Here is a 27,263-nt window from a genome sequence, read left to right as displayed (position 1 = left end):
CGTCGCGAACGAGTTTGGCGGCAGCAACACACTCATTTTCCGCCGCCACAATAACGCCCTCTGGCCGAACACCGAATGCACGCAGCTGGCTCCATTCGGGTGTTCAGTCGAATTGCCACCCACAAGTTGCCTTTTTCCGTTACATGGACTCGGTGTTTTGACTGGCTGAAAAAGTCGTTCATTTCAACCAATGACCATATGTTATATGTGTTGCACACCACCGCGACTTTTCGCGAACGATCCTCCGTACCGGATAGTGCAATTTTAAATTGCCAATTTAACACGTTGTCAGCAGGTCGACACGCATTTTAAGCAGCTACGCGATAAATACCAGCAATGCGTTGTTTCGTTGTTTGTAGGCATCGTTGTGCACGCTGCACGACAGTGTTCCATTGTGGAATTGCACTACACGCATACCCACTTTCGCCTCATCTTGACAGCGGCATCTAGGCCTAATGTCAGGTTATGCTGGTCATTCCACGAAATCCTCAGCGACCTTTGACACAACACTCGGACTCGTCGCCTACGAACCACAGCGGGGCAGCCAATTCCTGCTGCGGCGCACGATGCCTGTGCTCCTGCTCCTGCATCTGCTCGCTTGTTGCGGCGTGTCTGCGCAGACCGGCGGCAGCCCCACGCAGACCTTGTCGCGAGCAGGCTGCGCCTGCCAGCCCACGCTCCTGTCGGCGACGAGCTCGTCCGTGACCTGCTACCAGGCGAACGCCAGCGCCCCCTTCGGCTGTGCAGTGGATCCTTCCGACCCCTGCTCGGACGGCGTTCTTGGCCGAACGTGGGATCTTTGTAATAGTAAGTGCAAACGCGTCACCCATGCCTCTCCGATCAATACTAACGCATGACGTTAGTCGTCGACTTGTACCTCGTCGCGGACCAAGTGGCGTCTTCCACCTCGAGTTCCTCGCTCAACGCCACGCTATATGGCAAACAACAAGTGGTGCTGAAGAAAACGCAACTGTCGGGCGTGATCTTCCAGCGCACGGTCACGAAATTCACCCTCGCACTGGATAATGCAACTCAAGTCGAATCGGTCAAGGTAAGAAATCGCTTCACGTTTTGTTGGTGATTTACATGGCAGTGATGTTATGGTGTTTTACTTGCAGATCGAGGCGCTGGTGAGCACATCACTCCGAATATTTGAAGTGCAGGCCACGTTAAACGATTTACCTACCACAGTATTTGCTCCTCCGTCGCCCGGACCGATTTCCTTTGTGAGCAGTGATGACACAGCAGCTACCGGGGTAGTTTCGCTATTGTTCGTGCCCATGACGGAATACTTCGACGGTCCGTGCCACACAGCCACAAGGCGATGGAAGTGCAGCACCACTCTGACTAACTTTGTGTCTATCTCTGCATGGTTAGGTGACGCTCTTGGACAATGCTACTTTGACCTGGTCGGTCGCTGCGGGTATCACGCTGATCTTCAGAACAGTTCGGATTTGCTTTTTCTAGCCGAGGATGTCAATGAGCCAGTTGTGGCAGCAAAATCGGCTACACCGCAGTCGTTTCGGCGCTTGTCCGAGCAGGAGAAACCTCGGGGGCCAACGCTACGTTCTCTCTCCTTTGTACCGAAGGTTAACGATCGACGGTCGGCAGGTAGGTCCCAGCCACCCCGCGCATACGAAAACGATGAATTACGAAGTGAGACTATCGTGGCTGGTGCGGCTATGCAGCCTGCTGCTATTCGAGTGGCCGACATTCTCGGAGAAATTAGGCGTGAGCGACTGGGAGCTGGGCGTTTGGATTTGATGTCTTTGGAAACTCAATGGAACACTACAAGTGCGATCATGAACGCACGGATTGGTGGTCTCGCAGCGAAAATAACCGTGGTGAATGGAAGAGTTGTAACTCGCTGGCGCTTAGTGCGTCAAAGCTCAGTCGTGATGATCTACCGAAAGGCAAGCTTCGCCAGCGACAATAACTTCAACGTTGTGGTTCAGGTCCGAGTAGCAAGGAAAGTAACCCAGTACTCAAAGTCGTTTTTAGTGGACGTGGGTTCACGGGTAGCTACAGAACCCACTGTGGAAATGCAAGTAATTGATGAACCAGTCGGTCGATTCCCAGTTAAAAGCAGCGAAGACGGTGTCTTGGGGGTTGAACGTCGATTGAACACGGGAAGCACCGGTGTTGTTACCTTGGAGTCACTTCCCTTGATTGTCGACCTAGAAGAGGGCGCCTCGTTACAGCTTTTGATGTCAGAATTCCTTTCAAGTGGTACATCTGTAAGCTCTGCAACTTGCAAGACAACTTTCGCGGTTTTCTCTCTGGAGAGTGTGGTCGACTCGGTGAAAACTCCATCAGTGGGAGTCTTGGACGTATCCGGCACTCACGACCCCGTGATCGTCCATTCATGCAGTGAGACCCTGATGATTTGGCTCAAGCCCGATGTCAAAAGCATTCAGACTCAGTTAGACGTTGAGATAGTAAACGCGCAGGATGTTGTGCTTGAACTTGCCAGTATACCTCTCATCTGGAATGTGATCCCCAGTGTCAAGTTGCCTGTCGCGAGTCGGCTTCTTGTGGGAGCACGTAATACCCTCGCTGGTAATGCGTCGACTCTGGAGTTGACGCTGAATTACTCGGACGTCCCACCTTCTGCCCGTGTGGACATCACTATCGATAACTGCTCCTTCTTAAGCATTCAAACAACTGGGAGTGCTAACGCGACTAGCGAGGAGTGCACATTTCTCTTGAAGCCCTTGAATGAAAGTAGCAATGAAGTCGCGCCAAGTGGCATAAGGATTCGCCAAGTACAAGATGTCGCCAGTCGAGTTCTCATTGAAGTTACGACATCCAAGTTTGAGCAAGGTGATGATGGCATAACTTGGATGCTCAGTTCATCCAACATACTGTCGGATATTCTCCACTTTTGCGAGTTATCGAGTCTCGATACTGGAGCTCAAATCCTGCGAAAGGGAGAGACGAAAAAGTTCCGATTTACCGACTTTGTCCAGGCAGTTCTTGGCAACGATCTACCAAGCACTCAGGCCACGACGAATATTATTTTTGTTGGAGGTCCCGACTTCTTCGCAAGCGTTGGTAACTTTCAAGTTGGCGAAGAAATAATTCACTTGGATACCTACAATTTGACTGCTTCTTTCGTCACGTTAAGTGCCGACAACTCCAATTATTTTACCCTCACGGCATTTCAGTACGGGTCTTTCTTGGTTGATTTGATGTTGGAGTGGAAAGATACCACCACTTCGGATTCAGGGTGCGTTTTTGTGAGGAATAAGCTGGTGTCAATTCTCCCAACCTTTTCCCTGCCACTCTTTGCTCCTCCTTACTCGTTCAGCCGAAGGGTTCTTCAAGGCGGTTCCACTCAAATTACAATTCCGCTAATGCAAGTGACAACCCCAGAGATCGAGAGCCTGACTCTTGGACTAGCGGTGAACTCGACGGACAACAATATCGTCGTTAAGCGTGGCGACACCCAGTACTATTCTTCTTCAATTGACCCGCACTACTATTTCCTAGTCGAACGCGACATTAATCTGGACTCTGCGAGGCAAGTTGTTGTCTCTGTTACGCCCAATGATAGCTTTGTCGGAACTCTGCGCCTCGATATCGGGGTTGCTGCGGTAAATCTTGTAAGCAGTGTGGTCGCTTTTGCTGAACTAGACGTCGAACTATCCATAATCTGTCAGGTCGAGGTTGAGTGGATTCCGAGAGCTAAAGTGGACGAACCGACCACTTCAAGTGAAGCTGTCTATCGAAGCCTATCGACAGAGTTGCAGGGGAACTCGATGCTATCATTTAAGTACCAGATGGGGTCAGGTAAGAACGTAGCGGGTATTTTTTATTCTCTTTCAACTACTTCGACGTAAAAATACTAACCAATCCCTCGATATCGCCAGATTTCTCGAGTATTAGCACGGATGTGCTCTTGAATTCAAGTGAAGCAAGATCAGTGTGGTCTAGCAATTCCGCTGTAATAACCCAAGACCAATGGACTTATGTCGAGGCGTTGATTGAGCTCTCCTATCCATCCACTGTTGAGATTATTTTCCGTGGCATTGCATCAGTGGAAGACACGTTACAGCTAAAAGAGATCGCAGTTCGCGACTTCGCTCTAGAAGGCATGGTAGGATCGATTGAATTCGTTCAGGCTACAGGTGGCATGATTTATATCCAAGTTAATACGGCGCAATCTATACCGGATCCGGTGCTGATTCGTGCTTATGCCAGACGCTTAGATACCAATGTGTCCCCAGCTCTCAGCTTTACTGGTAAAGGTTCTTTTACGACTATTCTGCGGTGGTTCCCAGACTTCTGGCTAACATTTTTGCGTATTTTTGTAGGCGATGACCTTCAGTTTATTGGATGCGAAGCCACCACCACGATGTATCCGTGCGCTGACGACTCAGTAATTAATATTGACAGCCCGACCCAGTGCAGAAAGTTGTGCTCGGCTGTCGAAACCCAGCTGCGGTTTACTACCGAGTCAATAGTGCGAAGTTCACAAATGATATCGTTTCCCGTCGTCGATTCATTTACGATCGAGTTCTGGGTCTTTCTCGAGGGGTTCAGCACGAGTTCCAACAGCGAGCAGCTCTTACTGCTATATGGTACTCTGGAAGGAAGTTTGAGCATTACCTTGAGCAATTCTATCACGATATCGCGTTGTTCAAACCAGCTTCGAGTTCCTCATGGAATTCCTCTCCGAAAGTGGACCCATATTGCAATTGTCTTTAGCGCAGACACCAAAATTGAATTGGTAATGGACGGAAATCTAGTCGCCGACGGGTTACTGAGCAACAATAATTGCAATGTGCCGAGCATTGCCTATCTTCAACTCGGACGAGGTGCGGAAATTGCCATCAATGGTTCATATGCTATTGCTAAAAAGATGCTATGGTGATGTATATGTGATAGACACTATCGGTATTCTCCCGGATACATCCGTTCTACTAGGCGCCATGGACGAGGTACAACCCCCACACTGCTATACTTCAGTTTGAAAGTGTTATTGTGATTCATCCTTTTGTGTTGGCTTTCGTTATGCCAGATTCGTATTTGGAAAGTTGCGCGTGCGCCAGCAGATATTCTCGCTTCGTTCCAGAAAAATATTGTCGACCCAGACTTGATTCTTCTGTTGCCGTTTAACTCTGCCGAGAACACAAACTGGTTCCCATCGGGGGTGGACATCAGCGGTAACAGCATTGATTTCATTGTCCAAGGGATAAATGTTATTAGCACTCGTACAATTCATGCTTTTTGTGTTGCTGGAGAAGGAAACTGTTACTACAAGCTGGTCGCGGATTCTACTGATCAGTTATCATCTTCGACGTGCGAAAAGACCTGTGGGGATGGAAGTTTGAACACATGCGGATCCAACACCAGTGCTACTGCGGCAAGTGTTTACGCTGAAGGCTCCGTCGGGGTTGGTGGTCTTTCGCCGCTTACAGATTACGAAATATCGGTGGAGTTTGTCACGGCTGATAATAGTGAATATGAAATTACCAAGTCACTCATTGCAACCACCTCGAACGCAACGGTGCCCGGCAAAGTGGAGAAAATCTTTGTTATAGAACAGGATAATGACTTGGTTGAAATTCAGTGGAGTCCCGTTGACGATGACGGAGGACTAGAGGTTGAAAGCTACCTGGTCTTTCTGAACGGAGTGCAGGCTGTTGATACTGGAACAGGAAAGGTACTGTCAACAAGGCTACTTATTTCTGAGACGCATGACACAAACGAGGTATCGATACAGGCGATCAATGCTATTGGGATAGGCCCGATAAGCAATTCACTTTCCTTAACAAACATCTACAGTAATCCAGCCCCCGACGTACCACAAAGTCCTAATATATTATCTGTGACAGGGGGAACGGTGACACTCGCCCTGGATCCGACGACACGCCTGGCGATTGAAACTCTTGCTTCTGTAGTGGTGATTCAGCAACGAATGCTTACTGTCTCAACGTTCTCGGAGTCATTTTATCGACTTAACGGCTCGTCCGTAGTTCTTTACAAATTACGTCACAACACAGTCTACATCTTTCGACTAAGTGTTGTCAGCAAAAGTGGAATTCAAAGTGCTTTCAGCGTCCCGATTTCTACAAGAACCAGCGACAGGGGAAGCCCAAGTAAGACACCACAGCCTGTGGTAGCTAGTGTCACAGGTACGTGTGAATTCGTCGAATTTATTGTACTCTACGTGTGTTCACTTTCGATGCGGTTCGTTTAGGTGGATCTATCACGCTAGTACTCAACGAGCCACTCGATACAGGTAAGACATACGATCTCAGCCTCGATGTTCAGCCATATCTAATGTGACGGATATGTGTGATGCCTCCTGTTGTATAAAGGCGGCCTACCGATTGCGCAGTTCAATATATTTGTCCTCCAAGATACCGCGTATCTGAAATGGACGAGTATTGCAGCTTCAAACACCAGCGAAAACACAACGACCGACTTGGTGCGTGACGCACAGGGAATCCCACTGCTTCCTGAAACTTCGTACACGTTCAAGGTGTTGGCACTACAAGTAGATGTATCATGTGATACGCTGACGAAGGATGTATTGGATAGTGATGCGGTGACTGTAATGACGGAAGCTGCGGCTGTTCCAGCCCCACCTTCGTGTCCAACATTGCTACAATTGTCAGGGTGCCTTGCTTCAGTAACAGCTGCACCCCCTGACGATTTTGGTGGTGCTGTAGTCACTGGGATGACCTTCGAAATGCTCTTATCAAGTGGGGTTCTGCACGAAACCTTCACAGTGGCATTAGACCCCGGCATGATTACCACTCAGAATCTCTTAGCTTATACGAGTTATATCGTGAGAGCTTCCCTAAACACCACGATTGGTAGTTCCGCTTTTGGTGCAGCTCTGACGTTTACAACAGAGGCGCCAGGATCACCAGGTCAACTTGCTCAGCTTAATATCGCTGACGTTGGTCCCAGTTCTGTTCAAATCCTGTGGCAAGCGCCTGAAAATACTGGGGGAGGTGCCATTTCAGGTAACCTTTTTCTATGCGTTTACTGTGTTAATCTGTCTGAAATCTTGCTCTGTAACCTTTTGATCTTATGTCTTTAGGTTATTTACTGTATCTGCGCGCTATCAACGCCAGTATAACTCGGGAACTCGCGTACAATGGCTCAGCCGATTCTACAACGACTTCATTTCGCGCTGGAGGACTACTTGCCAGCACTCAGTACATCTTTTCCGTCGTTCCGGTCAATCAGTATGGTATTTCCGGGGTGAACGATGAAAATGTTGTAGTCGCCACTACATCTGCGGCTGAGGCACCGTCCGCCCCCACCAATCTTACGCAGATTCAAGTGGGTGGTGACTATTACGATTTGTCATTTTCAGAGCCAACCGAAACAGGAGGGTTTCCACTGAAGACACTGCAGTACACCGCAAACCTCGAACCTTTGGCGTCATGTTTCAGCGATCCGTCCGATTGTTCAACGTGCTCTCACGCGATTAACTCTGATGGTACCATCCAAACGCTTGGTACGAGTTTGAATCTGTGCTCGACAGGAGCTTGTGATACAACTCAGAGTTGTTGCACTAGTAACGGAACGAGATGTGGTATTTTAGCAACGGAAACAAGGCAATGTGTTCTTCCTACCCCTGGATCCTGTCGTGTTGATAATTTAACGGTGGCTACAACGTACGTTGTGACTCTGATCGCAGTGAATGACGAGGGGGGTAGTCCGTATTCAAACAATATCGTGGTCACTACCAGAGATTTTATTCTACCAGGACCTCCACAGGTCAATTTAGAATCTGCATCAGGAGGGTGCATGGCATTGGGTTTCGAGCCTCCGACTTCCACAGGAGGAAACGACACAACTTCTTTCCAGTATATCGTCATAATATATGGGCCCAGCTATGGTTTCGAGACATCGTACAATGTTACCTCCAACAGTCTTGATGCATGCGACTTACATCACGATACTACCTATGTGGTTAGCGTTGCGATAAGCACTGGGAACGGAATGGGAGAAAGTCAAATTGTTAACGTGACAACTGGAGCGCTTACAGCTCCAAGCGAAGTAGTTGGATTGCTGGAAGTCACTACTACCAGTGGGTGTTCAACGATATCGTGGAATGCCCCGCTCGATAAAGGCGGAGTGTCGATCGAATTTTATGAAATTGCTGTTACCAATCACGCATCGAACGGTGTTCAGTATGTTGGGGTGCCTGGTTCAGAGCTGACAGCAACAATTAGCTTCTTAGTTGCGAGTACATCTTACTCATTCTCGGTGCATGCGGTAAACGATGGTGGTCTGGTGGGCCCTGAGTCAAGTGTCACTGTATCGACTGGAAACGCAGTAACACCCCAGCAACCCCCTCCACCTGAGCTAGTTTTAGCTACAGGTGGAGCGTTGTTCGTCACGGTGGTTGCTCCAGTAGACTGTGGTGGTTCAGACTTGAGTTCGTATATTTTAAACATCGCTCGTCATACCGGAGGAGAAATTGAGTATCGTCAATACGCTTCCGGTTCCATCGAGAGTGTGCTCTACGACAGACACGTAGCAAACGTTTCGATCTACGGACTTCTATCAAAATCCGAGTACTTCATTACAGTCTCCTTGGAAAATGCCCAGGTAAGGAGCTGGATGCTACGTGTATATCGTCTCAAATAGTTCTAACAAAGTCTCGTTGATTATAGGGATGGAGCGGGCCAAGCGAGGAGAAAGCCTACTCAACCAGTGGCCCGACTCCTGTTCGCGGAATGGCTCCGCCGATAGTTACATTCGAGGATCCTGGCGAAATTACGCTGGAATGGACTACGCCATTGGATTCAGGCGGACTTGGTATTGTGGGGTACACGGTGCAGTCACGCCACCAATTGGCCGATGGTTCTTGGTCACTCTCGGAGACTGTGTACGACGGTCGATCATCCTTGGAGCAGACAGCTCTGATCACAAGCATAGTTCAGAGTACTCAGTATGCCTTCAGCGTTACGGCTTACAATTTCCGTATGCTGTGCCGACCCGATGAATACGTGACACCAAGCGACGAGCTTGTTATCAAAAGTCAGGACGCGTCAATGCCTTCACTACCGAAAAACTTTCGCTACGTACAGGTGACTGGTGGATCCATTACATTAGCGTGGGACCCTCCTCGGTCTGCAGGGGCGCAGCCATTACTCTCATATCTAGTGAACGGGAGTGTGGAGGGCAGTCAGTTGGTACCCATGGCGAATATCAGTGTTACAGCCGCGACCTCAGTTACGCTTTACGCCTTCACTGCTCTCACAGTTTATGACTTTGCGGTTGCTGGAGAAAATGCATTGGGGGTTGGCCCATACACTTCCTTCTTACGCGTTAGTACAACGGCCGTCAGTGCTCCAAGCCAGCCGAAGAATCTGACCCAAATACTTGTTTCTTCTGGGGGGACAATCGAATTGTCCTGGGACCCCCCAGATGACTCAGGAGGTGTGCAAGTGCAGCAGTACACGATACTTCGCGATGAGAACGAGGTCGGGGTGGTAACCACGACGACATTCGTCGACCAAAACGACGTGGAAGCAGATACGAGCTACAATTACGTGGTCTTTGCGTCCAACGATATTGTATCTGGTGCAGAAAGTGCTTTGCTCGTCGCTCATAGTTCCGTTGCGTCAGTTGCATCGCCACCTTTGGCTACGGCAAAGGCTGGTGGCGGATATGCCGTGCTGACGATTTCACCTTCGGCAGACTCGGGCGGGTCTCCTATTCTCTACTTCATGATCACGGTACTGCGGGGAGCAGTGTTTGTCGACGTTTACAACTGTTCAGACACGATATTCACTGTACCAGCGCTCTATGCCGATGCACAGTACTCCGTTCGCGTCCAAACCGTCAACGCTGCTGGGAACAGTGACACCACCACCTTAAATCTTTCGACTACTTCTGCTACTGTACCCGACAAAATGCTGGCTCCAAGTCTGGTGAGCCGGACGGGAGGTGCCATCCGACTCGGAATTTTGCCTCCGGCAAACTTTGGTGGGGCAGAGATTCGAGGCTACAACATCTTTGTTAATGACAACCTTGGTGACGTGGTGAAGATTTCGACCACCGAGTATGACGTTGTTGGGTTAACGGCCCTTACTGCGTACTCAGTCGCAATTTCGGCAAAAAATATTATCGGTGAAAGTGACTTGAGTGATCCAATAGCTATCTCGACGACTGAGGTAACTGCACCCGGTATAGTTTGGAATTTAGACTGTGCCTTTGTATCGTACAATACGATTGAAGTGGCATGGACGATGCCCCAAGATTTTGGAGGAGATGAATCAACCGTCAGCTATGAGGCTGAACTCAACTCAGGCGCTGCCAACTCCAGTATAACCTCTTGCAACACAAACTCGGCCACCTTTTCCGACCTGCTGCCTGCCATAACGTACACGATTCAAGTCCGAGCACTAAATGGAGCAGGCACGGGTCCATGGTCGACGGGTTTAGACGTGATAACAGATCCTGTCTCGCCTGGGATCATCAGTTTTGCAACGAATGAAACTTCCGTTTCGGAAGCAGGGGGCTCAGTGAAACTTACGTTGCTCCGCACAATGGGAGGTTATATGCCCGCCAAATGCAGCTTTACCACCGTGGACGGAACTGCAGTGGCTGACGTTCAGTATGAGGGATCCAACGGTGAGGTTGACTTTGCTCGAAACGTGAGCTCGCAATGCATAGTTATCTCCATCATAAATAATGCTATCGCAGACGATCCAGACAAATATTTTTTCGTTTCGATTCAGGCGTATGACGATGAATCTGGGGAAATTGGCAATATTTCAACGATTAAAATTATAATCTTGGACGATGGAGATGCTGGTGTTCTCGCTTTTGATCAGAGCAACTACACTGTATCTGAATCCGTGTCAACTCTTAGTGTGAAAATCGTTAGAACCCGGGCTTTTAGCGGCAGCGGGGATATTGCAATTGATACACTTGACCATCCTGGAGGCGCTGTGGCTGGCGTCGACTACAACGTCCAGAATAATGTCGTGAGTTTCTCGGACCAGCAGGTTGAAGCGACCGTCAGCATCGAAATTACCAATGATGCGATTTACCAACCAAAGAAAACGTTTCAACTGCAGCTTCGTGCAATTACTGGGCGAATCTCGGTGGGAGACCCTCCGGCAAATGCTTTGGTTAGCATTTTGGACGACGGTGACATCTCGCCCCCCGGGCTGCCTACCTCTGTTCAAGTCGTGATAGTGTCGGGGGGAGCAGTAAACGTTTCTTGGTTGGCTCCTGATTATTTGGGCGCGGAGCTGGTCACTGCAATGTCGTATAACGTAAGCGTGTTGGCAGTGCAAAGTAAAATTACCCGCGAACTGTCTGTTACGAGCTGTAGTGCAGCGATTCTACAGCTAGCAGCTCGAGCTGCGTATCGAATCTCAGTTGCAGCTGTAAACGACGAACTAATGGGCGACTACACAGCCCCAGTATCAGTGACGATGGGGGCTCCTACACCCCCCTCAAACCCACTGAATGTTCAAGTACTCTCTCGAACTGGAGGAATGGCAACCTTATCATGGACAGTTCCTGTCGATTACGGTGGTGCTGACATTGGAAGTTACCGCGTCAATGTGACCAGAAGTTCTGACAATTTATATATTGGCTCCTATACTACGGACGATGTGATCGCGTCCACGAATAATCTTGATCCACTCACGAGCTATAGCGCAACGATCGAAGCCATCAACAAGGATGGCCTCGCTGGCAATGCAAGCACCCCCGTCCTGTTTACAACGGTCGCAGCTTCTATGCCTGGGAAACCCGCCAACTTGGTGATAACAAAAACCACAGGAGGCGCGTTGTATATGTTGATGGAGGACCCAATGGATGTGGGGGGATCCCCCATTTTGAATTACACTTTGCTCATGACATCCGCGCAGTATCCAACCATCTTCCGCCAAGTTTATCAAGGATCAAGTCCAAGTTTTACTGCAACACACTTGACTTTCTCTACAGTTTATATGCTGCAGTACGAAGTCGCGAGCGCCGTGGTACGTCCCCGAGGTATCCTCTAGAAACTAAAATTTGATGCTGTACTAACAATTGCTTCATCGTATGAATAACTGTGAATTGTAGGGATCAAGTGAATTCAGTGACGTATTTACCGCAGCTACCAGCTATTTATCGATTCCCGATGAAGCCCAGAACATAGTCGCGGTCTCTCGAACGGGGGGATCCGTCACGCTTTCGTGGACACCCCCATTCGATTTTGGTGGAGCGGACATTACCGTGTACGATGTGTCGTTTTTCCTCGGCCCTCCAGTCAGGTCTCAGTTTCGCCAAAGAGTATCCGGTGTCGATCCAAATGCTGCCTCTGTAACTGCAAAAGTTGTTGGGCTATTGGCAAATTCCTACTATGGGTTCTCAGTTGCTGGCGTGAACGATGCGAGTGTTTGCGAAGATCCCTCCGCCATACTACAACGCACGATCGTTTACAGCAGCACGGATCCATTCGTCACTTTACCAGATACACCGCGCGGTCTAACCGTTGCCCAAAGTACATCTGGAATGCAGGTGATACAATGGTCGCCTAGCGAGGATGCTGGGGGCAGTTTCTTCATCACTTATCTCTTATATTCAAACGACGGCTCTATCTTGTACAACGGCACGAATCCGACCTTCGCGCGCGGATCACTCAATCGAAGTACGCGATACGGCTATGCTGTTGCGGCGTGGAACACGGCGGGGACCAGCATCCAGAGCACGCTTGTGTTTGCGACTACTAATGCAGCGATTGTTGCTCCAAGTCAGCCACTTCAGCTCACTCAGACAACCAGTACTGGAGGTTCCATTGGATTAACTTGGCAAATGCCCTTGGACAGTGGAGGCGACAAACTGACAGGGTACAAACTCTTTCGAAATTCGGTTTGGCTAGCGGATGTTGCTGCTACTGGGCCCATCTTGTCTTTCCTAGACGATCGAGATCTTATAGCGGATCAGCAGTACATTTATGTTGTTCACGCGACCAACTCGATTGGCTTGGGCGCGATGAGCGACAAGTTGACTGCCAGCACGGACCCCGCAACCGCTCCAAGTTCACCAGATAGCCTTACTGTCACCTCGTCGGGGGGTAACCTTACAGCAATTTGGGTTCCAGCTGCTAATACCGGTGGTATTCCGTTGGGATTCTTCAGCCTTCAGGTGCTGGTGAATTCGGTGGTGGCGTTCGAAACTAACATTACAAATACGTCGGTGCTGGCGTACTCTGTGTTCGGTGTTCGAGCGGGCACTACATACACCATTCAGCTCACTTCTGGGAATCAGATTGGAGAAAGCTTACCCATAGTTCAAACTGTGACGAACGGAGCCGCTCTTTACCCAAACCCCCCACCTGCCCCTGAACAATTCGCTAATTCAACATCATTGGCACCTTGGATGATACGGCTGAAGCTCTACCTTCCGATAGATGACGGCGGAGCACCGATTTCTCAACTGCTGGTGTATCGTAATGACACCAAATATACTGCGACTTCCGTTGATGACGCGGACCAAGCAGTCCTGGGAGATCCGACAACGCGCTTCACATTAATCGATGTGGGGCCTTTGCATGCTGACTCCGTGTACTACTTCGCTGTCTCAGCTGTTTCTCCAGTTGGAGAGGGGGCACGAAGCAGTGTGCTTCTGGTGAAGACAAACGCTGCAACGCTGCCCTCTGTGCCGATCAATTTCGCGGTGGGACTTCGGACGTCGTTTTCAGTTTTCTTGCAATGGGGCGCTCCGATCGACACTGGAGGGGACGAGGTCGACTATGAGATTTCTTACACCAACACGAACACTTCAGAAATTCTAGGGGCTACAGTGAACGACACGACGGTGGAGATACCCAAGTTGGTTCCGGGGGATGTCTACTTGTTTCAGTTGCGGTCAAAAAACTCAGCGGGGCCAAGTAACTGGACACCTGGGTTATTGACTCAAACAGACGTGACACAGCGCGGCTTCATCACGTACGCTGTTGCATCACCGACAGTCTACGAAAATGTCTCGAGTGTGACGATCGATCTGCTCCGTGTAAATGGTTCCGCGGGTACAGTAACATGCAGTTACACAGATGGCTCAGGAACTGCGATTCCTGGTCAAGACTATTTGTTGCCCACTGAATCAGCTCGATCATTTTCGTTTTCCGGAGAACTAACAAAGCAGAGTTTCAATGTGACGATTATCAATGACGACGTGTATGAACCAAACCCGCGAACGATTAACCTCATTCTTACAGATACCACACTTGGTCGAACTGATCTGATTCCGCCTACTACGATCACAATCACGATTTTGGATGATGGAGATGCTGGAACGATCGGCTTCACTACCAGTGCGATTAGCGTTCTGGAAAATGCTCGAGTGTTATCGCTAAGCCTCCAACGCCTAAATGGAAAAAGCACGGCAACGAGTGTCCGCGTGGTAGTGTACAGCGGGTTGAAAAGTACAACTCAACCTGAGGTTGGCTTCCGACTCCCTTCAGGTTCCATAGACTTTATCGATGGTCAAGTTGAGAGTGACGCATCTATTGTGATAAAAAACAACGACGTTTACGACTTTCCGTACCTCTACTTCTACTTGACTTTGGAAATAACAGCGGGCAAGGCTACCGTTGGCCAATATAGTGTCATTCGTGTTGAGGTTCTGGACGATGGAGACCATTCCGTGCCAGGATTGATAAACGCGCCTACGCTCGTTAAGACGACAGGTGGAATGCTGACACTGACATGGTTTCCTCCCGAAAATGTTGGAGGCCAAGATATCTGGATCACGGGCTACAATGTATCGATTCGTGTCGGCAGCTCTATAAAGTCACTAATCACTCGCGATAATGCCACGGAATTGCCGTATGGGGGGCTAAATGTGCTCACCAACTACACGTTCTCGGTATCCGCAATTAATCCAATCGGATTGGGGCCCGGGTCCCCCAGTGTTACATTCGCGACGACAAACTACACAACACCAGTGGCACCCGCTCAGATTGCCCTAAGGAATCGAACCGGTGGCTTGATCACCGTTGATATTTCTGTACCTGCCGATACTGGGGGAACCGCTATAACAGGGTACATCGTTTATACCGCCGGGACAGATGGAGATTACCAGGTCGGCAAAAAGAAAATCGGTGCTGGGGTTTGTTCGTTCGTAGTATTCATGCTATCTGTTGTGTGTTCGTGCGATTAGATGGTGTACAACGGCACTGGACAACCGTCAACAGTGACACCGATTAGCGTCGACAAACCGGACACAAATTACTCTTTTCGAGCACAGGTTCGCTCGATATATATAAACATCCGCTTGTTGAATAATACACAATCCAATTGATGACAATGTAAAACTGGTGGAATGACTGCAGGCTATCAACTTTGTCGGCGCCGGTGATATGTCCGAGGAGTTTTATTATATGAGCGGACCACTATCACGACCGGGGCCTCCACGCTTCCCAGCTGTGCCTTCTTCCAGGACTGGAGGAGCAATTTCATTAGACCTGCTCCGCCCACTTGACACAGGTAAGCGTTCATTACTTTCCTCAGTACAGATCTCGGACGTTGTAACATTGTATTTGATGGTTTGATAGGTGGTTACGAGGACATCTCGTACGTGATTTACTATCGCGAAAACGGGTCGGGGAAGCGATTTCGAACGACTTACTCACATACCAAGGGTTTGAGCATAACCGTTTTTCGTTTGGCAGCGAACACGATCTATGATATGGTTGCAGTGTCCGTTCTTGAGAACGACACGTCCCGGCTCACAGGTGGGACGATTAATATCTCTGATTCCACCATCGTACTCAACGACAATGTGTCGAGTGAACTCTTGGCAAGCGGTAACTTCGAGTTTGACGTCAGTTCTGTTCGTTTGCTTTTTTGTCAATTTATTTGGGAACTGACTTACGGTATGCTATGCAGGGGTTCATTTTTGAAATTGATCAAGGACAAGCTCAGTCCAACGGTACAATCACTTACTTGCCATCATTGAGCACAGATGACGGAGAAACAGAATCTACCGATCTGGAAAGTGGGGACGAGTATGATGTGTTTGTACGAGGAGCCTTTAGCGAAGTGTCCAACTTCACGACTACATCCCCCACAAAGCCTGGGGTGCCACCTGCACCTAAACAATCTGATGATTATGATACCACCGGCGGTGCCCTTTATATAGGGATCTTTTGGCCGGATGATACAGGTACGTGACTACTCTGTTATTCCCCAATACTGAAGGCTAACACAGAGTTTAAACGGAATAGGTGGTGTTGTTATCACGGGCTACGAGTTTTACCTTGATAACCAAACGGTAAGTTGCCTGTCATACTTATAAGGGACTTGACTAAAACGAATACCATGCTTGAATCCACAGGTGGAAGGGAGCCTACTAAGTTTAAACCATGACAACGTCAACATGTTCGATTTTACCGCCACAGTGGAAATCGGCGGATTGACACCAAATACGAGGTATAGTTTCTACTACGTCCTCACCAACGACGCGTCTGCGTGCGGAAACGATACCGAAGACGCTCCGGAGCAATACCCATTTTCAACAGTCAACGCATCGATTCCGGACCCTGTGCCCGTGATACAGTCAATCGGGGCCACCGGGGGTGGAATACATGTGCAGCTAACGCCACCGATTGACAGGGGGGGCGATCAAGAGTTATATTACCATGTTTACTTCTCGGAGAGTCACCCGAATAATTGGAAGCTTGGATACAATGGCACGGATGTCTCTTATTGGCAAACAAACCTTCAGAAAGAGACCGACTATTACTTCAAGGCGACTTGCAGGAATGATATAGGTTCCTCCGTTGACTCAAATACGTTCAAGCTTCAAACAACTCTTATATCCCCTCCTGGACCTCCAAGCGGCTTACAGTTTATTAATGCAACGGGGGGCACGGTTTGTTTTTCCTGGAAGAGCCCCGAGGATGATGGGGGCAGTGCGATAACCTCCTATTCAGTACATGGGCAGGATGCCGCTGGTGATCCAGAGCTAGTAAAGGAAACAATATCGTCGGAGATAGTTTTCGGGGGTCTGTTGGCAGACAGATTGTACAACTTCCAAGTGTTCGCGGAAAATAACTTGGGGACAGGGTCGGACCCCGGGACAGTAAGTTTTTCGACTACTGTGGCGACCTTACCATCGCTGCCAGCAGATCCTGTGGTCGAGCAAATGTCTGGAGGCGCGGTTGTTTTCAGTATTCAAGTCCCACAGGACACAGGAGGCGTCAGCGTGGACGCCCTTGTATGGACCGTGTACGCGAATGGTGTGCAAGTCCCACCAGATGCTGTCCGTCGGCTACAAAGTTTACCCGCGGTTGTTACTGCCTCTACAACGCGTCGCCTGACATCAAGGAGACTGGCAGCAGATGGGGGAACGACTATTTACCTCCAAGCAGGAACGCTACTTCCATCCACATCGTACTCATTCACGGTTCAAGTAGCCAACAGTGTTGGAGCAAGTCCTATCACAAACGGAGCGGAGAACACGACTTCAGTGGCTACTGTTCCCGGAGCGCCAGACCCACCTACAGCCACATATATCACTGGTGGTGCAATGGAGCTTACATGGACCGACCCTGTTGACTCCGGTGGGGCCCCATTAATATCGTATCAACTTAGTCTTCAACGCCGGGGAGTTGAAGTGGGGCTTTGCGAAGGGATGATTCGTTCGTGCGTCGTCGGAAATCTGCTCTCGATCACAGACTACACGGCAACATTGGTGGCTTACAACCCTGTCGGCGCGTCACCACCCAGTGCGATTACTACTTTCACGACTAAAGTGATGTCGCTCCCTCAAGCACCCCAGGGTGTTCATATAGCGGAGGTGTCAAATACCACGGTGACAATTGACTGGGAGCCGTGCATCGACTTCGGCGGCGGCTACGTCGAAACCTATCAGGTGGATATTGTACAAACACTGGACACTAGCGTTGTCTTTACAGGTAGCGTTCCCGTGGAGCAGTTGAATTACAGCGTGAGTGGTTTGTCTCCCTCGACAAATTATAACACCACGGTGGTACGATGTTTTTATTTTCAAACTCATTCATTACCCTAGGCATGGTCTAATTGATGCTTCGTGTTACAGCGCGCTGTCACTGGTGATAATCAGTTGGGTGAAGCCAGCAAAATAATATTCTTCAGAACGCCACAGTTTGCCAACCAGCCTCGCCCACCCTCAGTTGGCTGCCGTAAGGGCATTTTTGTGTTGGGTGATGTTTTTTTCACATGCTGAGATTTTATCGTGCCAATTGATGTCATACAGATTCCCGCACGATTGCAAACGTATTCTGGGAGGCTGAAGACGATGCTACTAACTATCTTCTGTACCGGGACGGGCAGTTTCTGCATGATAATGGGGAAGACATCACGTTTGAGGACAGTATAACGCTCGGCATGACGTACTCTTACCAAGTTCGAGTGAAACGGCTGGATGGGAGTATAAGTGATCTAAGTGAAGCGACTCAATTTTTCGCTTCAGTTCCTATCTCCAGTAGCTTCGATTGTGACGGAACCGAGGGATACATTCACTGGCATGACTACCACAACTCGGATCACGAAATTTGGACAATCATCCCCCAGAATCAAACCGGCATTGTGATCACCGTAAGTTGAAACGCTATCTGATGTTTTGATGTTGAACGAGAGTATTCACGGTGAAGTGTAACATGTTCTGTTTCCATTGTCATTTAGGCGGATATGTTTTGGCTTGAATGCAACCACGACAGTTTGACGATCAACGTGACAGAAAATGGTGAGATGAAGCAGCTTTGGAAGGGTGGATGTCACCGCGAGGGAGAGTTTATGGTGTCCACCGCTTCCGGAGTCGACGCCGTGATTATTGCCTTTGCGTCGGATCAGAGTGTTACCTACGACGGAATGGCTCTGCACTACGAATCGGTTGATGCACCTGATGCTGTAGAATCTGTAAACGTGCCATGTCCCGTTACGCCTAGTGGATTGTGCTCATTAAATGGCGGCTGTCGAATGGGGGCGTGCTCTTGCTTTAGTGGGTTTGTAGGGGAAAGCTGCACTAATGCTGTCATTTGCCCCGAAGATATGAGCACATGCACGTTATCTACGTGCGACCCCGTTTGCTTTCAGTCCCAGAGTGATGTGATTGCTGTGAGCGTCAATGGGGATGATACACAGGGAACAGGGCAGCTCATGGACACTTCGTCAACCAATGGCACCGATCCAAAGGCCGTTCAATCGCTCAAACGCGCTCTGGAGCTGGTGACATCCCGACAAACAATTTTACTTTACCCTGGAGTTTTCGTTGGAGCTGGGAACTGTGATGTTTCAATATTCATTTCAAAAATTCTCATTCGCGGTTTGAGAGGGCAAACAGTGACAACCATTGATTGCCAAAACTTGCGGCGTGGCCTCATTATGAGTGCCGTGTCAATCCGACTGGTAGGGTTCACGCTGCGAAATGCTAACGGAAATCTGAACGGGGGTGCTGTTAGTGCTTCAAGTGCTAGTATTCACATGGAAAATGTCCTCATTTTGAATGGAACTACTTTTCAAAATGGAGGAGCGGTTTATGGATATCAATCAGATTTAACGCTCACTAACTCCAAGATTTCCAACTGCTCTGCCGCCACGAAAGGAGGCGCGATTTTCCTGGATGGTTCGAGTCTGTTTCTCAATCAGTCCATAATTGAACTGTCGTGGGCGAATCAAGGGGGTGGTATATACGCACAAAACACCGTCACTGTCCAGGGTAATGCAGGCAGCGAGATTTGGAATAATACTGCTACCCTAAACGGTGGAGGAATCTGTTCATCAGGGACATTCGGTGGTACAGTGCTCAACATTTATAATAACACTGCGTCGGTTGGAGCAGGGATAGCAGCCATGAGTGGCAGTGTAAACTTGTCCCATGTGAACATTACCAAGAACCACGCAAATAGTGATGGTGGGGGTGTTGCGCTACTAAGCACGGCAAGTCTGGTGCTTCAACACTCGCCAATACACAGGAATCATGCCAACCGTAATGGTGGTGGAGTTTATATGGTGTCAAATGGAACCTTTGCGAATAAAGGGGCTTCGGAAATCTTCAATTGCACAGCAGGTATGACGATTGATTTGCATATTGTTTGCGTAAAGGTTCCACACTAACCACAAACGTTACTTTCATCAGCCTCTGGTGGGGGATTCTACGGTGGTGAGTGGGCACATCCAACCGTCAATGCGATTAACGTGACTACTTCATCCGCTACATTGTCAGGAGGCTGTGCAGCTTTCTTTCACAGTTCGGCACTTCTAACCAACGCTGTGTTTGAGCATTGCTCTGCACCTACAGGCGGAGGGCTGTATGCAGGAACCGGAAGTAACGTTTCGTTGCTGCATGGATTTATTTTCGCTGGAACAGGAGCAAGGGGGGCTGGTATGTATGTTAATTCGAGTTCGATCGTTGGGGCAAACGACGGATCCAACTCGATCGTTCAAAGCAGCCAAGCCGGTGCTGCTGGTGGAGGTGTATTCATCTGGGGAACACAAAGTTCAATCCAGTATTTTGACGTGTTGGATTGCTCAGCACCGAATGGAGGCGGCATGTTCGTACAAAACGTGTCATCCGGGACGATGGCGTCAATGACTATCTTCGGGAATGGGGCGGTTTACAATGGAGGCGGCCTCTACACACAAGCGTCATCATTTGAGGTTACCGATATCGCAGTGATCAATAATACTGCGGTTGTTGGGGGTGGGGTGTTTGCTATCGATTCCGGTCTTTCCGGATCCATAAGAGTAAATAATAATACCGGTCAGCGAGGTGGAGGTTTCGCCTCATCTGGCAATACCACGTTGGAGGGAGCAGAAATTTCTTTAAACACCGCAGTGCAAAGAGGTGGTGGAGTCGCAGTCGAAGCCGGTGTACTGACATTGAAAAGTACCAGAATTCTATCATGCTCTTCTGGCCAGGGTGTTGGTGGAGGAATTTCCATCATGAGTGCAGGAGTCCAACACTATTCATTGATTGTACAAAACTGTTCATCAACCCGTGGCGGAGGGATTTATGTAAATTCATCGGACTTTTTTCAGTATCCGAGCGAAGAAAGTACCGGCATCAGTCAATATGCAGCATCGATGGCCGATAATCACGCAACTGACTATGGCGGAAGCGTCTTCATTGCCGGAGAGGGGGCACACGTCAGCGACGTCCTAATCACTAATGGCAGCGCACCTTTTGGGGGTGGGCTCGCAGCACTCGATGCTCAAGAATGCATATCACTGAATATGGACATATCACACTCCAACGCGACGATATCTGGCGGTGGTCTATTTTACGGGTCCGGTGTGAACTGCCTTTTACGTAGCTCTCAAGTGACAAACAATTTCGCCGGTGAATCCGGAGGTGGCTTGGTTGTGCTAGACGCTTCATTGTTTCACTCAAACTTGGATATTTCCAACAATATTGCTCCAACTGGAGGTGGAGTACATGTTCGTAGTGATTCGTCGGTATCAAGTCTATCGTGGTGGCAAGATCGTAACACTGAGAAATCACGTATTACCGCCAATAGTATATCTCCTGACAGTGGGGATGCAGCCAATGTATTGCTTAGCTGCAGCATTGAATGCGGTCTATCTGGCGCAGAGATTTCCGGTGGTATTTTATTGACTGGCAATGGTGCTGGGGTGTTCGTAAGTGGCGACGGTAGCGCGACCATTTCAAACAGCTCGATCACTAACAACTCGGCCGTGCAAGGTGGTGGAATCGCAGTGAGCGAAGCACAATCCACAGCACTCGAAAATGTTTCTTTTGTCGGAAATACCGCAAGCGATCGAGGCGGTGGATTGTGGGCAGGAAAGTCAGATTTAATTTACTTTCCAGTGGTAAACATCACGGGCTGTGCTTTCTACAATAACTCCGCAAACCTGCGCGGTGGAGGAATTTCACTGTATAAGGTGGTAGTATTTAGCACCAAGGTTCTCGTTGTCGAAAATCACGTTAACGACAGTAATTTCGGAAGCGGGGGCGGGCTATACGCGGATGGACAATCCGAAATCACGGCAGATACGTGGTTGATGTTGTCGAATGACGCTACTATCGGGGGGTCCATGACTGGAGTAGCAGCTTCACAGCTAAGTTTCCTGGGGTCGACTTTTACTCGCGACGTAAATACATTTTTTACCCCAAGGTGGCAAGATCTATTTCTCAACCTTGTGGGGTTCAAATATGTGCCTGGTCTATCCGCGTACGACGTGGGAGTGCAGACAGGGGGTATCATCTATCTGTCAGACACAGAATCGGTGCTAGAATTGCTATCATCTTTCGTGACGTCTGGGTCGGCAGATGCGGGAGGAGGGGTGTATCTGGATAACAACGCGTTTTTGTATGGCGAAAACACTGAGATCAGAAATAACAGTGCTACCGAGAGAGGAGGCAGTCTCTGTCTATCAAATAGTGCCCAAGCCCTCTTCGATTCTGTGAAAGTCATTTACAGTTGTGAGAAGAGAACTGTGTCAAATTGGGTCAGTCCTTCTCTACCATAACACTAACGTTATTATTTTTTATCTACTGTAGATTGCAGCACGTTAGGGGGTGGTATTTATGTAGAAAACGCTGCGATATTAACTGCGAGAAGCTCCCACATATCAAACAACTTCGCTGATGACTCGGGTGGTGGCATTTATATCTCTATCGGAGACCAAAACTTCGTCAACTTGGCTGATTGTTACGTCGAGAGAAATATGGCGCATGGCGAAGGATGTGGTACGGCATTAGAAACCATCGGGTTTATGTTTATCCCCTACATATGCACAAATGCTAAAGAAGTTTGCTTGATCGTTGTTGTGCGACGAGAACAGGCGTCTATGTTGGGCGAGGCGCTGAATTGGCTGGCTTCAGAACTCAATTCGTAGGGAACGGCGGTGTGACGTCCAGTGGGAAAAATGAGGGTGGTGGAGCAATCACTACGGTTGATGGTGACGTGGAGCTCACCAACTGTACACTAGCAGATAATACCGCGCTAGTAGGTGGCGCAATTCACGTTGATCGCAGCGGTACTGCAGAGATTATCAACTCAGTGTTCACCGGCAATAGCGCGGATGAAATTGGTGGAGCGGTTGCAACAGAGCTAGAGGGGTTCTTCAATGCCACTCAGCAAACAACATTCCACAACAACCAGGCAACTCTCGGTGGAGCTGTTTCCTCTTCAGGCTCATCCAACACCTCTCTAACATCGGTGAGTTTTGTCCAAAACAATGGTGTAAACGGTGGGGCGATGTTCATTACAGACCAAGCTACGCTTGTGTTACATTCTGGAGATTTCAGCAGTAATACTGCTGTTTTGGGGGGCGCCATTCATTCAGACCAACAGTCCTACGTCTACATATCTGACAGCATTTTTGTCGAAAATGCGGCCTCGTTACGCGGTGGCGCGCTGTATTATGAGTCCATCGAAAATACGAGCACAACTCGCATAACGTGTAATTCGAACGCCGCACCAAGTGGGGGATGTATGTTTTGGATTTCGAACGCCGAGGATCTCACTCCTATCTATCCGTGCTACCGGTGCATGATGACATCCAACACAGTGTACGATATTGCCACGAATACGCGAGATGTCCGTCTGATGTGGTGGCCTGAAAACGTGACAAGTGGTGTTGCTGTGCTGGAGCCACCTGACGAAGAATCAATTGACGGATTAGACGCTCGAAATGAAAGTCTCGAGTCCACAATGTATGTGTGGCCACGCCTGAAGGCTATCGACATCTACGGACAAATTGAAGTGCTGGACAATGAAACGGAGTGCTCCGTGAGCGATGCCCTGTACAGTGAGCACACTGAGCGTCTCAAATTTACACCTTCTAATCCGATCCGTGCTGCGATCGGAGTCCTCTCCTACCGTGATGCTTCTTTCACGGCGGCCAACAGAACTCTGGAAGAGGGCATTTACACTACAAACATCACGTGTACGTTGCCTTCGTCGGAAGCACGGGCTTTTGTCCAAACCGTGAGGTTGTTACCATGCCAACCCGGATTCTCAACCAACCAAGGGTAAGTTCAAATCGACGAGAGATCAAGAAGCGATATACATCTAACAAATGCTACCGTTATGATCGCTTATATTGTTGTGGCTAGAATATGTGAGCGATGCCTACAAAACACGTACAGGTAATGGCAAAAGCCTATGGAAGCAGGAGGTATGTTGGTGAGCTAACGATACCGGGCGTTCTGCGGTGGTAATGTGCTTTAGTTTGGGAGGCGTCGGGTGCTTTGATTGCCCATCGGGAGCAAGATGTAATATGACAGTTCGACGGGCTACAGCGACAGTTGGAGAGGAACTTGGGACAGCTTCACCTCGCACTGAAGAGGGTTTTTACTTGTTTTCAGCCCCAGCTTCCAAGCAACAGGCAAGCTGTCTGAAACCATCCCAATGGAAGAAGGAAGACCCGTGTAAATCGCTTGCCCTGGCAAACCCGACGAAAAACCTATCAGATGTGATCTATGAGTGTTCGATACTCAACAATTTTAACGTGTATTGGCCGGCGGATCGACTTTTTTCCTGTCTCTCGGGGAAGTCATTGTACACGTGCGATGTCAGTTGAAGCTATTTGCTCCAATGAAGTCGGTCAGCACGGTTGTTTCTGATGATTATGTGTATACTTGTGCTGTCTAGGTAACGAGCGCATGTCAAGCTGATGTTTCGTTGCAGACACTTGCACTATCATCTTCCGTGAATAATGTATCGTGTGCCAATGGGTACGGCCTTGCTATTTGCTCGGTGTGCGCCGATGGATACAAGCGGGCTCAGGATAATTCATGTCTGCGTAAGTACACTTGTGCTCGTCATCTATCAGTTGAGTCAGTTACTTACATGAATTTGGTGATGCAGCGTGCGCGAAGGCGAACGCCAAGGTTCGGTCTTCGATTCAATGGCAGAACTTTGTCATGCCTGTGATGATTGTTATTGGGGTAGCTGGTGGACTCTATGGTATGCGCGTTTATCTAGGCGATCGCACGGAAATTGGTCTGCTCGCAAAGGCTGAAGCTGACAGACGATTCAAACCTCACCGTCCAAAGAACCGAAGACAACCGAAGGCTAAGGTGGCGATAGCGGATCGAGTCAATGCAAAAATCACGGGTTTCCTGCAGAAGATCCAAAAGCGGAACTCAAAGGTGCTCTTCGGAGTAGAAGTCAACCCTCCGGCGCCAATGTTCCCGGTTAGTCCAAGCAAATTCAAGATCTTGATCGGATTCTTCCAAATCTTTGGCAACTTTCAAAGTTCGTTCGTGGTGAAGTGGTCGGCAAACATACAAAACTTCATGAGTTTCTCGCAAAAATTCAATCTGGTACGTTGTCTGTAAATTTCATCAAATCTCTGTGCAGGACTGATGCGTCCTTCCGAGTGAGTAGGATCTGGTGGCGATTGCCAACATCGATTGCGTGGTCGCGAAAACCTTTTACTTCAATTTCATGTACGTTTCTAAATGTTTCGAAGCCGCCAAGTATGATATAACGTTCTCGTAAATTCTACTGGTGTAGGGTGACTGTGAGTCAGGTTGTTGCCGTCCTCACTGTGATAACCGCCTACTTCTACGCAGGTATGCGCAGCTACCGTGCGAAGCTGCATTTAATCCCCCGAAATTGTTTGCGTTGTGGCCTCCCGGTGTTTGAGAGTGAGATCGTTCATAACGACGACGAAAGCTTCAACCCTCTCCTACTGCTTCGGAGCTGGTGGCGCACGCACAACTTTTACAAGCGCGCTGTATCAGCCACCGCTGGAGAAGACGACGCAAAGGAGAATGATAATTCTGCTGCTTTCTCGGTCATCAAGGAGACGCGCTTACTCAAGCGAAAGTTTGGGATGTCCCAGGTGCGCACCCCGTACCTGGGTTTGTTCCGGTCGGTGCATTCTAAGTGCCCTGTAAAGGGTCATGTGCTTTCTGGTGTCATGCTTGAGCGCACCATCCGCAGCAATCTTCGGGTGTGGCAAGCTCGGGTGAAACTTCGCATGAATTACCTTACGTACCGCAACAAATGTCTGAAACTCTACTGCTGGATCGCGTTGTTCCTGTACCCGTCCGTCTCGAAGTCGATATTGGCGATCTACAACTGCCAGCAAGTTGGTGAGACTTACTATCTCGTGGCTGATCGTCGCCTGGTGTGCTACAATGGGCAGTGGGCAGTGTTTGGTATCATCGCAACCGTGGGTGTCGTCGTGTGGGTTGTAGGCATTCCGTTCTTCTTTGGCTTACTTATCTGGCTGGCTCAGGATCGTGCTATTGCTGCACGCCTGAAGGTACTGAACAAACTACCGCAAATGCGCGTGCAACGCGAGAAGTGGCTCAAAGCGGTAGAACAGCAGCAAATAGCAGACAATCGGTTTGTTCGAAATATGGAGGACACGGAGGTCCAGAACGAGGAGCTGGCGAAGTACATGAAGCGCAAGAATTTGACGGTAACGTAGCATTAAGCCACTGGTGGAGGTTGTGCCGCAGCAAAGACTCACTGAATGACAATTTTTGTACCAGGACTCTACAGTGCAAGCGCGCCTGGGATTTATCTACGCAGAATGTAAGTTGTGATTTTTGAGTTATGCTTCTTGGCCACTTAGTGTTTACGGAGTCGCACGCAACACCTTTTGCTGCTGCAGATTCGATCGAGTACTGGTGGTTCGAAGTCGTGGATCTCTCAAGAAAGCTTTTCCTAAGTGGCGTGATCATATTCGTGGAGAATGGAAGCGTGGAGCAAGTGCTACTGGCGATTGCTGTCTGGTACGTTTATCCTTACGCCTTGTGATAGCGGTTGCATCTCACTGTACTAATTCTCATGAGCGCCTCGCAGCCTGGTGACGATGTGGTTTCTGCTGTATTTCCAGCCGTACGAAGGCTACTCCGACAACCTCATGGCCAGTGTGTCACAGCTGCAGCTCTTCTTCACCTTGTGGCTTGGCGTCATGATCAACCTCAACAACCTCAACGTCGAGTCGCAGATCAACGTGGACCTGCTGAGCGTCGTCCTGATCGGCACGTGCGTCGCCGTCACGATGTTCGGCTTGGTGCTGATTGTCGGGGAAGGCCTCACCGAGTCCCGGCGAATGCGAATCGAGACTGTGGCCGCGCGCAAGGAGCAACTGCAACAGGAGGTTCGGAAGCGGTGGGTGATGGCGTTCAACTACGCCGCGTTCGAGGCTCAGCTGCTGCGTCGCGGTGGCCAGTTCAGCTTCACCGACCTGAGCGCGCCTGCTGTGCTGGAGGCAGCCCGCCGCGTGCGACGCATCGAAGAAGGAGAAGACCCGGACGCTGTCGCCGCCCTGGCCAACATCCAAGAAGGTGAGGAGGAAGCATCGGCCTGA

At 49.3% G+C, this 27,263-nt stretch overlaps 1 protein-coding gene across 1 annotated transcript; it reads left to right on the top strand.

Annotated features, from left to right (window-relative positions):
• Positions 1-566: 566 nt before the first annotated feature.
• Positions 567-27,263, top strand: IUM83_16126 (uncharacterized protein; the record flags this gene model as incomplete). Its single annotated transcript, XM_067940988.1, has 13 exons — positions 567-807; positions 864-1,051; positions 1,119-1,299; positions 1,378-1,409; positions 15,142-15,228; positions 15,314-15,467; positions 15,536-15,715; positions 24,884-25,257; positions 25,322-25,383; positions 25,451-26,366; positions 26,440-26,482; positions 26,562-26,682; positions 26,753-27,263. 13 exons carry the CDS (start codon positions 567-569, stop codon positions 27,261-27,263), a joined length of 3,090 nt encoding a protein of 1,029 aa, XP_067785488.1.

This window comes from Phytophthora cinnamomi, assembly GCF_018691715.1.
Source record: "Phytophthora cinnamomi strain GKB4 chromosome Unknown Contig80, whole genome shotgun sequence".
Taxonomy (NCBI): Eukaryota; Oomycota; class Peronosporomycetes; order Peronosporales; family Peronosporaceae; genus Phytophthora; species Phytophthora cinnamomi.
Note: the sequence above shows the minus strand (reverse complement) of the source record. Positions and strands in the feature narration are given on the sequence as shown.